General features: G+C 47.2%; 1 protein-coding gene across 2 annotated transcripts in view; it reads left to right on the plus strand.

Annotated features, from left to right (window-relative positions):
• The window catches only part of ABCD3 (ATP binding cassette subfamily D member 3), a 134,188-nt gene that overhangs the window by 40,412 nt on the left and 75,469 nt on the right, over positions 1 to 18,307 (plus strand). The window contains exons 2-5 of one of the 2 annotated variants that reach the window (XM_075322358.1): positions 2,658 to 2,694; positions 3,362 to 3,460; positions 3,570 to 3,658; positions 5,668 to 5,737. In XM_075322358.1, coding sequence (XP_075178473.1) covers positions 2,658 to 2,694; positions 3,362 to 3,460; positions 3,570 to 3,658; positions 5,668 to 5,737 — 295 coding nt within the window. Of the gene's footprint in view, positions 1 to 2,657; positions 2,695 to 3,361; positions 3,461 to 3,569; positions 3,659 to 5,667; positions 5,738 to 8,543; positions 8,614 to 18,307 lie in introns of both variants that reach the window. The other variant, XM_075322357.1, reaches the window with a different exon arrangement.

Raw genomic sequence — 18,307 nt, forward strand, 5'->3', positions numbered from 1 at the left:
GAAATGGTATGATGTAGTAAATGAAGTGAGAGGCCGTGTCATCATGACAAGTGGTTTATTTTTGCTATTATGTTATTCTCCCTGTGTTTTTTGGTTTTAATCTGCTATATGATTCTGGACATATGGGCGTTTTTATATAATGCAAATATTTATATAGTCTTTAACAAGGGGATTCTTTTTGGGGGAGTGTTTAGGCTTTATTGCATTATTACCCTATGAGTGTCGCCTCTGGTTGAAAACATTGAAATTAACAGTAAATAAGGCTAATTTCTCTGGAATCGTATGGTGGTAAAAAAAAAACAAAACACTGCCCACTTGGGGGTACAGTGGGAGCAAAATAAGAGCCAAAAAATGCTCCCTTTTGACCTAATGTCAGGTCACTTTACAAAGTGGCCTCATATCCGTTGTGTGTCCTCGGTGTGGGTGACTGCTCTACAGCCGCTATTATACAACCTTCATCATGTGAGATAAACTTTGATCCGTGTCAGGTGTGTTCACAGTCGGCCAAAGGTTCTGTGACATATCGGTGTGAGACTGGGTGAAAGAACTTGCACCGGAGGTGATTGCGGAATTTCCTGGAATGCACACAACATGGCACCTTTCTTTGCTTTTTTTTTGTGTGACCTGTTTGTGGCATTTATGCAGCATTTATTTCTCTTTTCTCGTGGGTCTGAATCAAAAGTACACTGAGCCGCAGATCCTAATGAAGCAAATGTGAACAGGTGCAAGCTGTAGTGGCTGCAATATATACATAAAACAGTGCACATTACACTGTGAACCAACGTATATGCAAATATTGAATATATACACTGCCGCCATATAGACTATACTTGGTCAATTCATATGTGGCCATCACAACAAGGTGCATCTTTCTTTTTGCTCCAAAATCCACATAAATAAAAAGTCCGAGATAACATATCCACAGTATGTATTGTAATAGCGGATTTAAGGGGGCTTTAGATGCTGCGATATCGTTAGTGAATTATCGTCGGGGTCACGGTGTTTGTGCCGCACATCCGGCATCAGTAACGATATCGCAACGTGTGAAACGTACGAGCGACCTTGATTGCAAAAGAGGTCAAAATCATTTGCCGTGGAGAGGTCGTCCTAAAACCAAAAATCGTTCTCTGCTAATTAGCCATGTTCCTCATTCCTGCGGCAGCACACATCGCTGTGTGTGACACCGCAGGAGCGACGAACATCTCCTTACCTGCCTCCACTGGCAATGCGGAAGGAAGGACGTGGGCAAGATGTTACCTCCCACTCATCTCCGCCTCTCCACTTCTATTGGACGCCTGCCGTGTGACTTCGCTGTGACGCTGCACGAACCGCCCCCTTAGAAAGGAGGCGGTTGCTCGGCCAGAGTGACAGCGCAGGGCAGGTAAGTGCGTGTGACTGGGGTAAGCGAGGTTGTGCGGCACGGGCAGCGATTTGCCCGTGTCGCACAACCGACGGGGGCGGGTACGATCGCTTGCAATCTCGCTAGCGAGATCGCGTGTAAAGTACCCTTTAGTTTAAAGGGAACCTGTTGGGTTCAATGTGCCCCCTGAACCACGAGCAGTTCTGGGTGTATATTGCTAATCCCTGCCTAACCGTCTCTAATAGTAAAGATAAAGGGATCTTTAGAAAAAGTATTTCTAAATATCCTTTGATATGCTAATGAGCACAGGGACTAGTCACAAGGGCATTAGTTCCCATGGCTAGTCGTCCCCCTTAGCATGTAAGTAGGCCCCTGTGGGCGTGCTAACATGCTAATGAATGCACAGCATCAGAGGCATGGTCCCTCTCCTCTCTGCTGCTACCGCACCTGACACTGGATTTCGGCTCAGAGCTCATGATCCCTGGACTTCTGATCATGCGCACTATGAAGCTGGGTATATGCGTCACGGCTTCAAACTGGTGTAGTGCACATGACCGAAAGTGCCGGTTACTTCTGAACATGCACACTGAGGAGCAATGAACACAGGTACGTGCGTCATTGCCGATAATGCCGCTGGGCAGTGAACATTGGATAGCATTAAGCATGCCCCATGCTAAGAGGACGTACTAGTCGGGGGAAATAACGCCCTTGTGACTAGTCCCTGCATTCATTACCATATCATAAAGGATCTTTAGAAATACATTCCAGGAAAATATGTATGTTAATCCCTACAGCATCTTGTATTCAGATTACATGCCAGTAGCAAAAACCTGCAGACTGATTCTCTTGCCAATTCATCAGTTTGCCAGAAAACTGCAGAAGTGATTTCTCCACGACCGGTTTATACGCAGGTATTGGTTTGGTCCATCCAGTGGGCGTCCTCTACCACACTGTACATTAATCCTTGTATACAGTCCCTGAGCAGCGCCCTCCTAGGTCTTCATGGCTGATGTGACTTATTATATTGTCCAAAAGAGTCAATAGAGCAAAATGGGCTGTGTGCCGGGTGTGTGATTGCAGCGATGACTAGGATCTTGTGGTGTAGTAGTTGCACGTATGGTTTTATCGTCCTATGATGAGGACTGTGTTTGCCGGGATAACTTTTTTTCAATTTAACAATGTTTGCATGTGAATAAGCAATGTCTTCAGATATTACAGTTTTGCTTTAATGAAATGCATATTAACATCAGTGATGTGTACAGTGATCAGGTATTAATATTTGCTGCTTCTTCTCCAGGAAGAGAAGTGGAAGGACGACCGTCCAGAACAACGAGGTAACGTCTGCCAAGGACTTGTTACTGCCCAGGGGTGCGAGGCTTGTCACCTGTTGTCATTCACACCTTGTTTTGCTGGTGCTTGGAGGAGGGTAAAATCAGCATTTGCTGTAAGGTTATACACCCCAGATACCTGCCCCTTCACTCTACGCAGATGGGGATGGGGCGAAAAAAAATCTTATAAAGTGAACCTGTCAGGTGTAATATGCACCCAGGACCATGAGCAGTTCTGGGTGCATATGGCTAATCCCTGCCTAACCGTCCCTTTATACACTAGCATAGATAAAGGGATCTTTAGAAAAAATATCTGTAAAGATCCTTTTATGATATGCTAATGAGCGAGGGGACTAGTCACAAGGGAGTTACATACTTCCCCTGACTAGTCCGCCCTTTTATGGTGTTTATGATCGCAAGGTGTAAACAAAGCTAAACTTTGTCATCCTGAAAAGCACAGCAAAAAAGGCATCAAAACCTGAGTTTTGGCTGCAACCTATTTACTGCCGAGAGATCAGGTTCTACCTGCAGAAAAAAAACTGCAACAAAAAAATGCAACATGTGAACAAAGCCTATCTGTCTGCTCCTATTAATTAATCAGTAACAGTCAGTGAATCGTGTTTCCTTGAATTTCTTCAATTGGTTTTGAATGTACAATCTCGTATTTTTACAGAAAGATGGAAAAAAAGAAAAAGCCGTGGTGGACCGAGTCTTCTTTGCCAGGATTGGCCGCATCCTGAGAATATTGGTCCCCAAGACTTTCTCTAAAGAGGTGAGCATCTGATGATTTGTGCCTTAGTATCTTCATTTTGTGCTTCTGCTATAGTTGTGTTACATTGTACTGTGCTGGTCTTTACATTTGTGTTTTTTACATGTTACAGTGTGGATATCTGACGCTGATAGCAGTCACACTGGTCGCCCGCACGTACTGTGACATCTGGATGATTCAGAATGGCACTTTTATTGAAAGGTATTTCTGAAACAATGTTTTGTGCAGTTTGATGGTCTCTTTCATGAGGGTTTTCCACGACTTTAATATTGTATATAGGTCATCAATATCAGATCTTTGTGGGTGCAACAACCGTGTCAACTGCTTCCGGTGCCGGTGGGGGCCGGATGTGATCTATTACGGATGTGTGCGGCCCTGTCCCCATCAGCTGTGCGGCCCTGTCCCCATCAGCTGTGCGGCCCTGTCCCCATCAGCTGTGCGGCCCTGTCCCCATCAGCTGTGCGGCCCTGTCCCCATCAGCTGTGCGGCCCTGTCCCCATCAGCTGTGCGGCCCTGTCCCCATCAGCTGTGCGGCCCTGTCCCCATCAGCTGTGCGGCGGCCGCAGCCACTAAAATGAATGAGTGGAACTGCAGTATCTCGCTGCTTACACTATACAATTAATGGAGCCGTGCTGAGCAGCTCTGCATGTGATCACATCCACCTGTCACCACTGCTGCAATCAGCTGATCAGTGAGGAGCCGGGCGTCGCACCCTCACCGATCTGATATTTCTGGTGCTTAAGACGTGGAATTGTCACCACCCACACATTTTTTTTTTTGCCCTGAAAAATGCGCTAGGGCTTATTTTTGAGGTAAGGATTATTTTTGGGTAAACATGGGTTTGGTGGTAAGTTAACCCCCCCAAAAGAAGGCTGACCCATCCAGGAGAATTGCATTTGCCAGACCTCGGACATGTGCGTGGCACCTTGCAGTCCTCCCCTGCTTCTGGCATGCAGGGGGACCTGGGACACGGAAGAGTGCATCCCTACGCATGCATACACCTGATTGCAGTAACATCACAACACGCCTGATTGCAGTAACATCACAACACGCCTGATTGCAGTAACATCACAACACGCCTGATTGCAGTAACATCACAACACGCCTGATTGCAGTAACATCACAACACGCCTGATTGCAGTAACATCACAACACGCCTGATTGCAGTAACATCACAACACGCCTGATTGCAGTAACATCACAACACGCCTGATTGCAGTAACATCACAACACATCTGATCGCCGTAACATCACAACACACACACACACACACACACCTGATCGCAGTAACATGACAACACACATCCGGTGATGCCGTTCTGCTTCCGGCCTGTAGGGGGACCTGGGACGCTATGGAGCACATCGAGGACCTGCAGTGCAACGCATCGAAGACCTGCTCCTTGATGCGTTCCACTACAGATCCTCGCGTGTGATGTTACTGTGATCGGATGTGTGTGTAGGGATCCTGGACCCTATGTGTGTGTGCGTGTGCCTGACAGCAACACAGAGTGCTGTAAGGGAGCCCATACATTGTCGCCAGCAGGAACTGTTTGGGGTCTAGTGAGTAGGATTGTGGGGTCTTCTCTCTTTTAAGGGTGTCTGCTGTCTATAATGAAGTGTCCTGCAGTATTCTTTACCTTTTTTAGCTACATGGACACTTCATTATTGAACCGTGACTAGGGCTTATTTTCAGGGTAGGGCTTACATTGAAGGCATACTCTAAAAAGGCCTGCTAGGGCTTACGTTTGGGGTAGGGCTTATTTTCAGGGAAACACGGTAGTACAAGGGGAAAAATAATCATCTCTAGGATTGCCAAAGATTTTTATTTCCCATAAAGCATAAATAAATTGATGGCATGCATGCACGGCCAACTCTTGACTTGGACAAGGCTTTACAAAGCCCTGCTCTCTAGATTAGTGGGGTCCCAGTGCTCAGATCCACGAAATATAGGGGTGTAAGCTTTAAATGCTGGAAATAACCCTATAGGCCACCAATTATATACATTTCTTTTGTTGCTTGTTTTACCTCTTAAAGGAAACCTAACACTTATCTTTAATACATATATTTTAATAATACAGGTACTAATAATTGTGCAAATTTTGTTTAGTTTATGATTTAAAATCGTCCTAGACTTGATTCACACATTCGGCCGATTTGTGACGGCGTTTTGTCTCCCGACCTGCTGATTATTTCTGTTGCTTTTGTTGCAGCGGAATCATTAGCAGGAATACAGCCGTTTTCAAGAAGTATTTTTTCCAGTATATAGCTGCAATTCCACTGGTAACACTGTGTGGAAATACCCCGGCTCTGAGAGCATGGCTCACGCTTTGTGGACTGCTGCAAAACTGCGCAGCATGCAACTTGTGTTTTTAAAGATGCAATGCTCTTTAGATTTATTAAGTATTAACACTTCTAACTTATAAAATAAATGTGGAAACTTAAATCCAAAGCTCAGTCGACACAGTTGACTTTTGGTAGCGCATTAACACTGCGTGGTTTTATATTTAATTTATCTATCAAGTCTTCCAGTGTAATCATCCTCAAGATGAAGACTGAAAAAAATAAATAAATAAAAAAATAAATCTTGTTGGCCACAAATCGCTATTCTTGGGCGACTTTAGCCAAAACACAGGTTGTGTGGCCCAGCATTGCTCTTTGCCGCTGCAAATACAGGTAAATGGGGTTGGATTGTGACATGCAAGGTATTACAACAGGCAAGAAGAAAAAGGTCGAACCAGTTGGATTTGTTGTGATTTTGTTAGCCTGGCCGCAACACTTTGTGGGTCACAGTGGATCCCCTTTCACCTTCATTATGCTGTGATGTCAGATCATAAAGTGATCTTTAACCACACAACCTGTGTCATGGCCAAAGTCATCGTGTGCCCCCAACCTTATTAGTCCTACACCAGAGACTTTCAGCCATGTGCCTTTGTCTCATATAGTTAAACTGCACGACATAAAGGTGGGTTTACCGCCTGTAGACTTTATGGTCCAGAATCATCAAAGCAGTTTCGCCATAACCGTGGCGTAAATTACTTTGAAAAGTCATACAATTTTTGGCTACCTTGTAGTTGCACAAAACTTGTTTCTCCTATTTCCTCCATAATGTATTTTCAATGCTGGAGAGTAGAAGGGGTTAAAGCCGTGCTGTCACCAAAGGATGAAAAAAAAAAAAATAAAAAATTGAAAGATTAATTCCATAGGGCTATGGGTTTCAAGGTGAGGATCTCTTCTTCAGGACCACAAAAATCATAAAAATAGACAATCTGATTTTTTTGATTTTTGTGGTTCCGAAGAAGAGGTCCTCGCCTCAAAATGCATAGCCCTATGGAATAAAATAATCTTTCATTGAATCAACATTTTTTTTTTTTTCATCCTTTGGCGACAGCGCAACTTTAACCCCTTCTACTCTCCAGCATTGAAGATATCTACACGTGGGGCTGTGGCAGCCGCCTATTATCTGTGTGCTTTTTCTGTTGGTTGTGACTTTCACAACCACACAAGATGAGTGTACAGTAACATACTTTTATTTTAATATCTGTTAAGAAACTATTTTGCGCTATTTGTCTTAGCCTTATGGAGGAAATTAAATTAACTATGTGCCCACGGGACTCTGTACCTGCGGATTTTGCCAAGGAAAACCTGCGGATTTATCTGGATTTTCTAGATAAATCCGCAGGTTTTAGCAAGTAGAAAACAACCTTGAACATGTGTGCATGTTCAAAAAAGAAGTGACAACATGGGAAAATTAAAATAAATTTTTATTAAGGTATTATTAAAATCATACACAAAATACACTAGAAAAACAGCAAGGGAAAGTGCTAGATGATACGTATAATGTTAAGGGGCATGGACAGGAAAATCAAATTTAATATTCCATTGTAATCCCGTACATACAAAAATTCATGGGATTCATTAGATGAATAAATGATTACCACCTATATTGGAAATACATTTTTTTAATAATCAGTCAAAGTTGTTTCAAAAAGGGGATTTCCTGACAATTGCAATTTCAGTGCCAATGTGTTAGGGGGGAGAAAGAAAATAGAGGCTACCAAAATGGATGGAATAAATAAATACTTGTATAATAAATAGTATCAAAAATATATCCAAACTGTACTTTAAATAATCATCCTTTTGGATGTCGCCCTGCCCAACCTCATTGCACAAGCATACAAAAACAATTTCTAGAACATATAGGAAAGTATCATATTATAGAAAATGTATTTACCAATATAAGTAGATGGTATCACAGACAGTCCACGGCCCCTCACTCCGACACGTGTTTCGCTCTGTTGCTTTGTTAAGGAGCTTTTGGACTAAATGTTGAAAAAGGTTTTAGCAAGTACAGACTCTCTCCATGTTATTCTATGGGACATGGGGAGTGTCTGTGTCCATGCTGCGGATACGTGCAGCTGCAGAACATGCTGCGGATGTCCCGCAGCCGCACATAATTGCATGTCAATTATGCGGAAATACCTGCGGATGTCCCGCCTCTCCACTATGGAGATACAGGGCGGGACTTCCGTAGGTAAGCTGCATGAATGTCTGCAGATATTTTGCTATACTACCGCAACTATGAATAGCTGCGGTTTCCGGAGAGCAGCCACGAAAAACCTGTGGACGTACCTGCGGATATATGCCCGGGTACAGAGTCCCATGGGCACATAGCTTAATAGGCAGAGCTGGAATACCACTGGGATGCGGCGGGAGCATGACACCACAGCTTGCTTAACTCCAACTGGAGAAAGGAGTCAGGTGACGTGCGCCTCAATGCTCCCCGCCAAGCTGACTTTCTTGAGTCATTAAGAGACGTGCTCCTCTTAATGAATTGGGAGCGTCTGACTCCAGCACACACCATCCTCAGGAGCCGTCAGAACATCTCTGATCTTGATAAGTTAGGGTCAAAAAAGTCATGAAAATGTCGCTGAACAATAGCGTATGATCCATGTGGGACAGTGATCATCCATCTTGTAATGAGATTAACATAGTAAATGCCACATCGTGCCAATTATATGAATGTAGAGCGCTCGCTATTGTATTCTGTGACCTGTATGTTATTAACACTGCATGTGATGCTTTCTAGTGCAATCATTGGTCGCAGCACAAAAGATTTTAAGAAATATCTTTTCAACTTTATCGCCGCCATGCCTGCCGTAAGTCTGTTTTTTACTTTAGTCATGATTTTATTGCACAAAAATTGATTATGCGAAATGTGTTCCCATTTTCTAATGTTATGCCATGTCCTAGAGATATGCCTCGTCGTTATGATCCTCTGGGATCTAATCTCTTGGACCTTCTTAGATGTTGAGCTTTTCTCTCTAGTTTCATTGGGGGACACAGGAAACCATGGGGTGTATGCTGCTGCTGGCTCTAGGAGGCTGACACTATGCAAATGAAAAAAGTTGTCTCTTCCTCGTCAGTATACACCCCACCGACCGGAGCTAAACTGATCAGCTTATCCTTCTAGGGATACTCTATATTTCCGTTTTCTAAGTGGAATGATATTGGGTTGAATATTCCCTCTCCTCTAGTGGATGAGGAGCCATGTTTCTTCTTCCTAGGGGTACTCCGCTCTGTCTTTTGACCTAGCCAGTTTAGGTTCCTAGGCAGTGGCTGTTTCCATTACAGGATCCGGCTTTCTGCCTTGTACTCAGTCTTTTTCTTCCCACCCTCTGGAACTGCTTTAGGACATCCCATGGTTTCCTGTGTCCCCAATGAAACTAGAGAGAGAGAAGGATTTTTGTGTACTCACCGTAAAAATCTTTCTCTGAGTCTTCATTGGGGGACACAGCACCCACCCTTCTGTTATTGTCTCTCTACAGTCAGCCAGTTGGATTGTCGTTCATAGGGTTAACCGTAGGGTTGTCTTTCTTGCAACGCTTCTCCTACTGCTTTTACACTAACTGATCAGTTTAGCTCCGGTCGGTCTGGTGTACACTGCTGAGGAGGAGCAAACTTTTTTCATTTGCATAGTGTCAGCCTCCTAGCAACAGCAGCATACACCACAGTCCTGTGTCCCCCAATGAAGACTCTGAGAAAGAGATTTTACGGTGAGTACACAAAAATCCTTCTTTTCCTGCACTGCAGCGCTCCTGGCCTCCTGTTGTGCAAAAATCTGCAGCGCAGCTCCATACTAGTAAATAGAACGCATGAATTCGAGGAACGCGTTGAAGTGTCCACATTACTTCTTTGGATCTTCCAAGATCATTAAAAAAAATGTCCAGAGGGAGGAAATTGCATAAAGTAATTTATTAAATAACTTTTTTTAATCGCCCTCCGCACCAGCCCCGCGCAGTGCACCAATCAGTCTTTATTTACTGCGCAACAGCAGTGACAGCCTGCCTGCACATATGACTCCTGTAGCCAATCACTGGCCTCCATTATCTCATGCCGTACGTCACTGAGGCTAGTGATTTGGCTGCTGCTGTCAAGTTTGTAGGTGGGATGTCATCGCTGCATCTAGTAAGCGAAGACCGAGGAGGTGGGTGATTTAACCAGTGAGTAACGGTCCTTCTAAAATTTTAATAAAAGTCCAACTTTAATAGGATCTCAGAGAGCCGCTCTGGGGTACCATCGTTCTAATGATCCCACATGTTGAACCCCCAGCAATTATGAAGTTATAATATGTCCCTGTATGTTTATAGCCGTTCTCTAGGTCACATGCAGGAATAGATCACTATTATATTCTGTGTTCACGATATTCGTAACGAGTACTGTGTTATACTCAATGCAAGTCAATGGGAAATGCGAGTAATTTTTTGCAGAATCCAGCAGAAAATTACTCGCATTTTCCAATCAGCGGAAAATACTTGCATACTTGCATATCCCATTGACTTGCATTGTACTATCAAGGGAGGAATTTGGGTTGAAGACTGCTAATAGAGTCCTCGTTTGGGATATCCAGAGACGGTGCCGTATTAGCTGTATACCAGTGCCGAAATATCCATGTATCAGACCATGAACACAGACATGCTCTCCTTGAGCTACAGTACTCGCTATTCGGAATGAATACGCAATATTACACAGTACTCATTATGAGTATCGCGCACACAAATATTTCAATACTCGCCCAGCTCTAATCACTACATGACTCCTTAGTATAATCAGATGAGACCTTTGGAAATCCTCATACCTGCCTGTAAAGGTTTATTCCGACTTTGTTCACTTCTGTGTCGGAAGGTGGTGCACGTTTCCTCCCTTCTAATGAATGGGATAGATGGGATACAATCCTGTAGCTTGCACATGGGTCCTAGTACGTGTTAGACATGACGTCCAGTCCCTCACCTCCTGAGAAAGAAGTGCAAAGTAATAACCCTTTAAAGGGAACCTGTCACCAGGTTTCCCCCTATAAAGTACAGCCACCACCAGTGAGCCCTTGTATACCGCATTTTATAGAATACTGTATATAAGAGCCCAAGTCGATCTGTATAACGTAAAAAAGATCTTTTATTATACTCACCTACAGGGCACTTCGGCACGATGGGTGTCACTACTCTTGATCCAGCGCATCTTCTCTTTTTGAGATCACTGTTCTCCTTGTTTTGTGTAGATGACGCATCCTATGTCATTCAACAATGTGTGCGCATGCACACTAATCTCTGTCCTGCTGAGGGCAGGGCATAGTATTGTAGTGCACATGCGCAGTGCTCTCTCGCGTTTCCCAGCGCATGCGCATCACAGTACTTTTCTCTGCAGGGCACCTGTGCAGGTGCATGATGGTGAACTGTGTGTGGCTGTTGTTGGCCACGTCATCCACATGGAGCTAGGAAAGCAGACTGTGATCTCAAGCTGAGAGTAGGCACTGGATCAAGACCAGCGACGCTCATCGGACCGAACCACCCTGTAGGCGAGTATATCTTTTATACGCTATCAAAATCCGCTTAGGGACATATAGCATTCTAGAATGTTCTATATAAGGTATAGAGATGCTGGCTGTACTTTATATGGGGAAAACCTGATGACTGCTTCCGTTTTAACTTGCATGAATGTTACTCACAACATTATTTACTTTAATTACTCTGTTGGATGGTTAGATTTCAACTCTTAAACGCTGTAGTGTTGTATATAGGAACAATTCACAGCTTACATGGAACCTGACAGCTGATACTTGCTGCCCAATCCACCTGCAGCATGTATCAGACACTGGCTGCATGATTTCAGCCATATACAGTGTGTCCACCCATATCCTGTCCACTGTCATTAAGTTGAGAATGGCGGCAGCTATAGGCATAGAAGTGGTGTCTAGGTATAGTAAAGTAGCCATGTGCTACGCAATGAAACCACCTATAGCGCCACCTGGTGGAAAACAACAAAGTTAGCATTTTTATCTTGAAAACGGAACGAGATGGAGAAAAAGTGAATTACGAAGTTGTAAGGCATCATCAATTCAATACGAATCGACACCTTGCATACAGAAATGCTATGATATGAAACCCATGACCCCCCCCCAAAACATTGAATGCTGGTTATGCATATGGCGCTCATTTAACTTTGATGCTCAAAGTGGCCACCGTCAGCTGCAATGCCCATCTGGACTCTGGACAGCATACTGTATCTTGCTGCACGTTGTGCAATATGGCAGGTGACACGTTTGCACAAGCATCTGTGATACATCGTCGTAGGTCCTGCAATGTTGGTGGAGGGGTCGCATACACCTGCTGTTTGATGTGACCTCACAGAAAGAAGTCCAATGGGGTCAGGTGAGCGTGGAAGCCACTCCACGCAGCCACCATACCCAATGACCTGTAGGAAGGTCTCCATGAGGTATCGCTTCACGTCCGCAGCCTTGTGAGTTTTACACGTTCTAATCATAGCATTTCTTTTTCGCTCCTAATTGGGAGACCCAGACAATTGGGTGTATAGCTATTGCCTCTGGAGGCCACACAAAGTATTACACTTAAAAGTGTAAGGCCCCTCCCCTTCTGGCTATACACCCCCAGTGGGATCACTGGCTCACCAGTTTTGTGCTTTGTGCGAAGGAGGCAACACATCCACGCATAGCTCCACTTTTTAGTCAGCAGCAGCTGCTGACTATGTCGGATGGAAGAAAAGAGGGCCCATACTAAGGGTCCCCAGCATGCTCCCTTCTCACCCCACTGTATGTCGGAGGTGTTTGTAAGGTTGAGGTACCCATTGCGGGTACGGCGGCAGGAGCCCACATGCTGATTCCTTCCCCATCCCTTTTTACAGGGCTCTGGGTGAAGTGGGATTTACCGGTCTCCAGGCACTGAGACCGTGCTCCATCTACAGCCCCTGGAGAAGATGCTGGATGGAGCGGAGTACATCAGGGACATGGCCCTGCTTCCTCAAGGTACTCTGTGTCCCCGTGCATTTGGCGCTCACACCGCAGCATGCTGGGTGTTGTAGTGCGCCGGGGGACATCAGCGCTGCGGCGCCTGTGCCATGGCCTCATTCAGCTTCGCTGAAGCAGGCTCACTTATGGGAATTGGTCGCGCCGGCCGCTGGGACTGCGGCGCGGCTGGCACTTGTAGTGCGCCGGGGACTTCAGCGCGGCCTGCGCTTTTACGGCGGCCGCGCTGATAACTAGAGTCCCCGGCTTTTGCGGCCTGCTTCCGTTCGTTCCCGCCCCCAGACCTGCCAGTCAGGAGAGGGGCGGGACGCTGTCCACTTCTAGGAATCGGTCGCGCCGGCCGCTGGGACTGCGGCGCGGCTGGCACTTGTGGTGCGCCGGGGACTTCAGCGCGGCCCGCGCTTTTACGGCGGCCGCGCTGATAACTAGAGTCCCCGGCTTTTGCGGCCTGCTTCCGTTCGTTCCCGCCCCCAGACCTGCCAGTCAGGAGAGGGGCGGGACGCTGGCCACTTCTAGAATCGGTCGCGCCGGCCGCTGGGACTGCGGCGCGGCTGGCACTTGTGGTGCGCCGGGGACTTCAGCGCGGCCCGCGCTTTTACGGCGGCCGCGCTGTTAACTCGAGTCCCCGGCTTCTGGGCCTAGTCTCCCTTCGTTACCGCCCACAGCCCTGACAGTCAGGGTAGGGGCGTGACGCTGCATAGCACTGCAGCGCTGAGAGCTGGAGTATGTTTTGCATACTCCACCCCTCTCACTGTGTGCACTGTGAATCCGGATTCCCGCACTTTCTCAGGCACGCCCACGGCTCCCTTCTCTACAAGGAAGCCTGCAGCCATTAGTGTCAGTTTCTGTACGATACAGAGACAAGTGTGGAAGACCCTGGCATTCTGATAGTCACACAATCGCTGCAACAGGCGTTAAGCAGCACCTGTGGTGCTAACCCCACTAGTGCAGAAGTGCACTTATAGATATGCTTGTACTATATACATTGCACTGTTTGGTCGCACGTTGTATATACCCTCCTGGATTATGCGGAGGAGTTATCAGCATATTCTCTGTGTAAAACAAAGGTGCAGAACCACATGTTTTTTCTATACAGCTGGTACAGCATGTACGGCTATACGGCCGGCAGGTTACATAGACTCCCATTGTATGCACTAATGGCCAGGGGATGAGGACGGTGTCTGCAGTATTTACTGACAGTTTTTCTGAGACTATGGCTATGATACTAGAAGCCTAGCAGTCCGGACATGTCTCTCACAATATGGGCACTGTTGAATCATTGATCCATGGCCCCCCTCAGTGTGAACAACTAACAGCTCCGGGAATGTCACACGCATCCCAGAGTCACGGCTCTGCACGGACGTCAGTCCCAGACAGCCTAAGCGGGCTCACTATGAGCGGCCTCGGTTTCATCAGGGTCCTAGCAGAAGGACTCGCTGTGTAATGAGGCGGAAGTAGCGGCTCAGGATTCTGATCCTGAGACCGCTCTCAATCTGGATACACCTGATCGTGACGCCATAGTAAATAATCTTATAGCGTCCATCTATAGAATGTGGGTTATTTCTCACAGCTCCTCCAGTGGAGGAGTCAGCTTCACGTATTTTTCTGGACCACTCTGCCTTCAGAGAGGCAGTCCAGGAACACCACGCTTATCCAGATATGCGCTTCTCCAAACGGCTTAGGATACACGTTATCCCTGTCCCCTGACTTGGTCAAGGACTGGACCCAGTGTCCCAAGCGGCATCCTCCAATCTCCAGGCTGGTAGCTAGATCCATAGGGAGATGGAACTGCACTCAAAGATGCCACTGACAGACAGATGGATCTCTGGTCGAAAGCCATCTATGAGGCTGTCGGCGCACCGTTGGCTCCGGCATTCTCTCCCTTTTGGCACTCCAAGCTATTTCAGCTTGTCTTACACAGATTGACACGGTTACACGTACATCTGTGCCGCAGGTGGCATCCTTAACCTCTCAAATGTCTGCATTTGTTTCTTACGCGATTCAGGTTGTCCTGGACTCTGCGAACCGTGCGGCGGTAGCCTCCGCTACTCCGTGTTTTGAAGCAGAGCCTGGTCTGCTCATTAAGTGAATGGAAGGCAGATTCTGCTTCCAAAAAAGGTTGCCTAACCAGTTGCCTTTTCCTGCTGACCGACTGTTTGGTGAATGTAACCATTAAACAGTCCAGGGGTAAGGATTCATCCTTTCCTCAGCCCGGACACAACAAACCCCAACAGAGCAAGAGGCAGTCGGGGTTTTCGGCCTTTTCGAGGCTCGGGCAGGTCCCATTTTTCCTCGTCCAATGTGGACTCAAAAGGATCAGAGGAGCTCAGATTCTTAGCGGGCTCAGTCACGCCCAAAAAAGCGACAGTCTGAAAACCCGCTTCCAAGGCGGCTTCCTCATGACTTGCGGCCTCGGTCGGTAGCAGGCTCTCCCGCCTTGGCGATATTTAGCTGCCATAGGTCAATGACCATTGAGTGTGAGACATTCTGTGTCACGGGTACAGGATAGAGCTCACTTCTCGTCCTCCAACTCGATTCTTCAGAATTTCTCCACCTCCCGGCCGAGCCGCTGCTCTTCTGCAAACAGGGTGCACTCTATAGGCAGAAAGAGTGATGACCCCCGTTCCTCTTCAGGAACAAGGTCACGGTTTTTACCCCAAATTCTTTGCGGTACCTATAACAACGGGCCGTTCCGTCCCGTTCTGGATCTAAAAATGCTCAACAAGCTCGTGGACACCAGGCGGTTCCGGATGGAATCCCTCCGCCATGTCATCGCCTCAAGGTCCCAAGGATATTTCCTAGCATCATTAGGCATCAAGGATGCTTATCCACACGTGCCGATTGATCCAGAGCACTAGCGTTTCTACGCTTCGTTATAGGAGACGAACACCTTCTGTTCGTAGCTCTACCTTCCGGCTAGCGACAGTCCCACTGGTCTTCGCCAAGGTCAGGGCAGCAGTAGTCACAGTCCTGCACTCTCAGGGTCACTCTGTGATCCCGTATTTAGACGATCTACTTGTCAAGGCAATCTCTTAGGAAACATGCCAACACTGCCCGAACGTTGCGCTGGAGACTCTCTAGAGTTTTGGGTGGATCATCAACTTTTTAAAGTCAGATCCGACCCCGACCCTATCGATAACATATCTAGGCATAGAGTTTCTTACTCTCTCAGCGATAGTGAAGCTTCCGCTAGACAAACAGCATTCACTACGGGCTGCAAGCTCTTCTTTAAGAACCAGTCGCACACATTGAGACGCCTCATGCACTTCCTACGTAAGATGGTAGCAATGGAGGCAGTTCCTTTCGCGCAGTTTTACTGCGTCCACTACAATAGGACATTCTCCGCCAATGGGACGAGGAGTCGACGTCCCTCAACAGAGTCGTCGTTCTTTCTCAGGCGGCCAAGGAATCTCTACGGTGGTGGCTTCTTCCCACCTCTTGGTCAAAAAGAAGGTCCTTCCTATCCCCATCCTGGGCGATAGTTACGACAGACGCGAGTCTATCAGTGTGGGGAGCAGTTTTTCTCCACTACAGCGCTCAGGGTACGTGGACTCAGCAAGAGTCCACCCTTCAGATCAATGTTCTTGAACACAGAGCAGTGTATCTTGCCCTACAAACCTTCCAACAGCGGCTGGAAAGCAAGCATATCCGACTTCAGTCGGACAGCTCCACAGCGGTGGCATACATCAACCACCAAGGAAGAACGCGCAACCGGCAAGCCTTCCAGGAAGTCCGGCAGGTTCTGATGTGGGTGGAAGACACGGCATCCACCATATCCAAAATTCACATCCCAAGTGTGGAAACTAGGAAGCTGACTTCCTAAGTCGCTGAGGTGTGGCCGAAAGAGTATGGTCTCCTCACCCGGACGGGTTTCAGGAGATCTGGCGCCGCTGACAGAGGCCGGACGTCGATCTAATGGCGTCACGGCACAACAACAATGTGCCAGCTTCATGGCACGGTTTCACAATCATCGAGCTCTGGCGGCAAACGCCTTAGTTCAGCATTGGTCGCAGTTCCAGCTTCCTTAGGTGCCACCTCTGGCATTGTTGCCCAGAGTACTGCGCTAGATCAAGACCGACTGCGGCCGCGCCATCCTCGTCGCTACAAATTGGCCGAGGATGTTGTGGTATGAGTCCTGGAACCTAGTGTCGTCAGGATTACCTCAGGACCTGGTTGCCACCATGAGACAGGCTAGCATACCAACGTCCGCCAAGATTGACCACAGGACGTGGAAGATATTCTTATCTCGGTGCTCGGCGCAGGGTGTTTCTCCCTGGCCGGTTGCATCGTCTATGTTTCCTTCCTTCCTGCAATCTAGGTAGGAAAATGGGTTGTCGCTCAGTTCCCTTTAGGGACAAGTCTCAGCGCTATCTGTATTTTTTCAGAAACGACAACTTCCTCAGGTACGCACGTTCCTACGGGGAGTTTGTCTTCTCAGCACTCCGTACAAGCGGCCGTTAGAGCCCTGAGATCTGAACAAGGTTCTAATTACTCTCCAGATGCCGCCTTTCGAGCCTTTGAAGGATGTCTCCCTTCCCGCTTTTCACGGGAAGTGGCCTTCTAGTAACGGTCTCGTCTCTTAGGAGAGTTTCCGAGCTAGCAACGCTCTCATACAAACTCCCTTCCTGGTCCTTCACCAGGACAGGGTAGTTCTGCGTCCGGTTCCGGAATTTCTCCCTAAGGTGGTATCCCACTTTCATATCAATCAGGATATCACCTCACCTTCTTTGTGTCCTCGTCCAGTCCATCAATTTCAGAAAGATTTGCATCTGTTGGTTCTGGTGAGAGCACTCAGGTTCTACTTCCCGCATGGCGCTCCTGCGCCACCCGGATGCACTCTTTGTCCTTGTCGCTGGTCGGCGTAAACAGTCGCAAGCTTCCAAATCCACCCTTGCTCGGGGGATCGAGGAACCAATTCTTGAAACCTACAGTTCTACTGGGCTTCTGGTTCTCTCAAGGCCGAAGGCCCATTCTACCAGAGCCGTGGGTGCATCCTGGACATTACGGCACCAGGCTACGGCTCAGCAGGTGTGTCAGGCACCTACCTGATTGGGTCTGCATACTTTTACCAAGCATTTTCAGGTGCATACCTACGCTTCGGCAGACGCCAGCCTAGGTAGATAAGTCCTTCAGGCGGCAATTGCCCACCTGTAGGAAAGGGCTGTTTGACGGCCCTATCACGAGGTATTCTTTTACCCACCCAGGGACTGCTTTTGGACGTCCCAATTGTCTGGGTCTCCCAATTAGGAGCGAAAAAGAAGAAGGGAATTTTGTTTACTTACCGTAAATTCCTTTTCTTCTAGCTCCAATTGGGAGACCCAGCACCCGCCCTGTTTTCTCGGGGTTTTTCTGTTTTTTCGGGTACACATGTTGTTCATGTGGTATGGTTCAGTTCTCCGATGTTTCCTCGGATTGAATTGGTCTTTAAACCAGTTATTGGCTTTCCTCCTTCTTGCTTTGGCACTAAAACTGGTGAGCCAGTGATCCCACTGGGGGTGTATAGCCAGAAGGGGAGGGGCCTTACACTTTTAAGTGTA

Source organism: Anomaloglossus baeobatrachus, chromosome 8, assembly GCF_048569485.1.
Source record: "Anomaloglossus baeobatrachus isolate aAnoBae1 chromosome 8, aAnoBae1.hap1, whole genome shotgun sequence".
Classification (NCBI taxonomy): Eukaryota; Metazoa; Chordata; class Amphibia; order Anura; family Aromobatidae; genus Anomaloglossus; species Anomaloglossus baeobatrachus.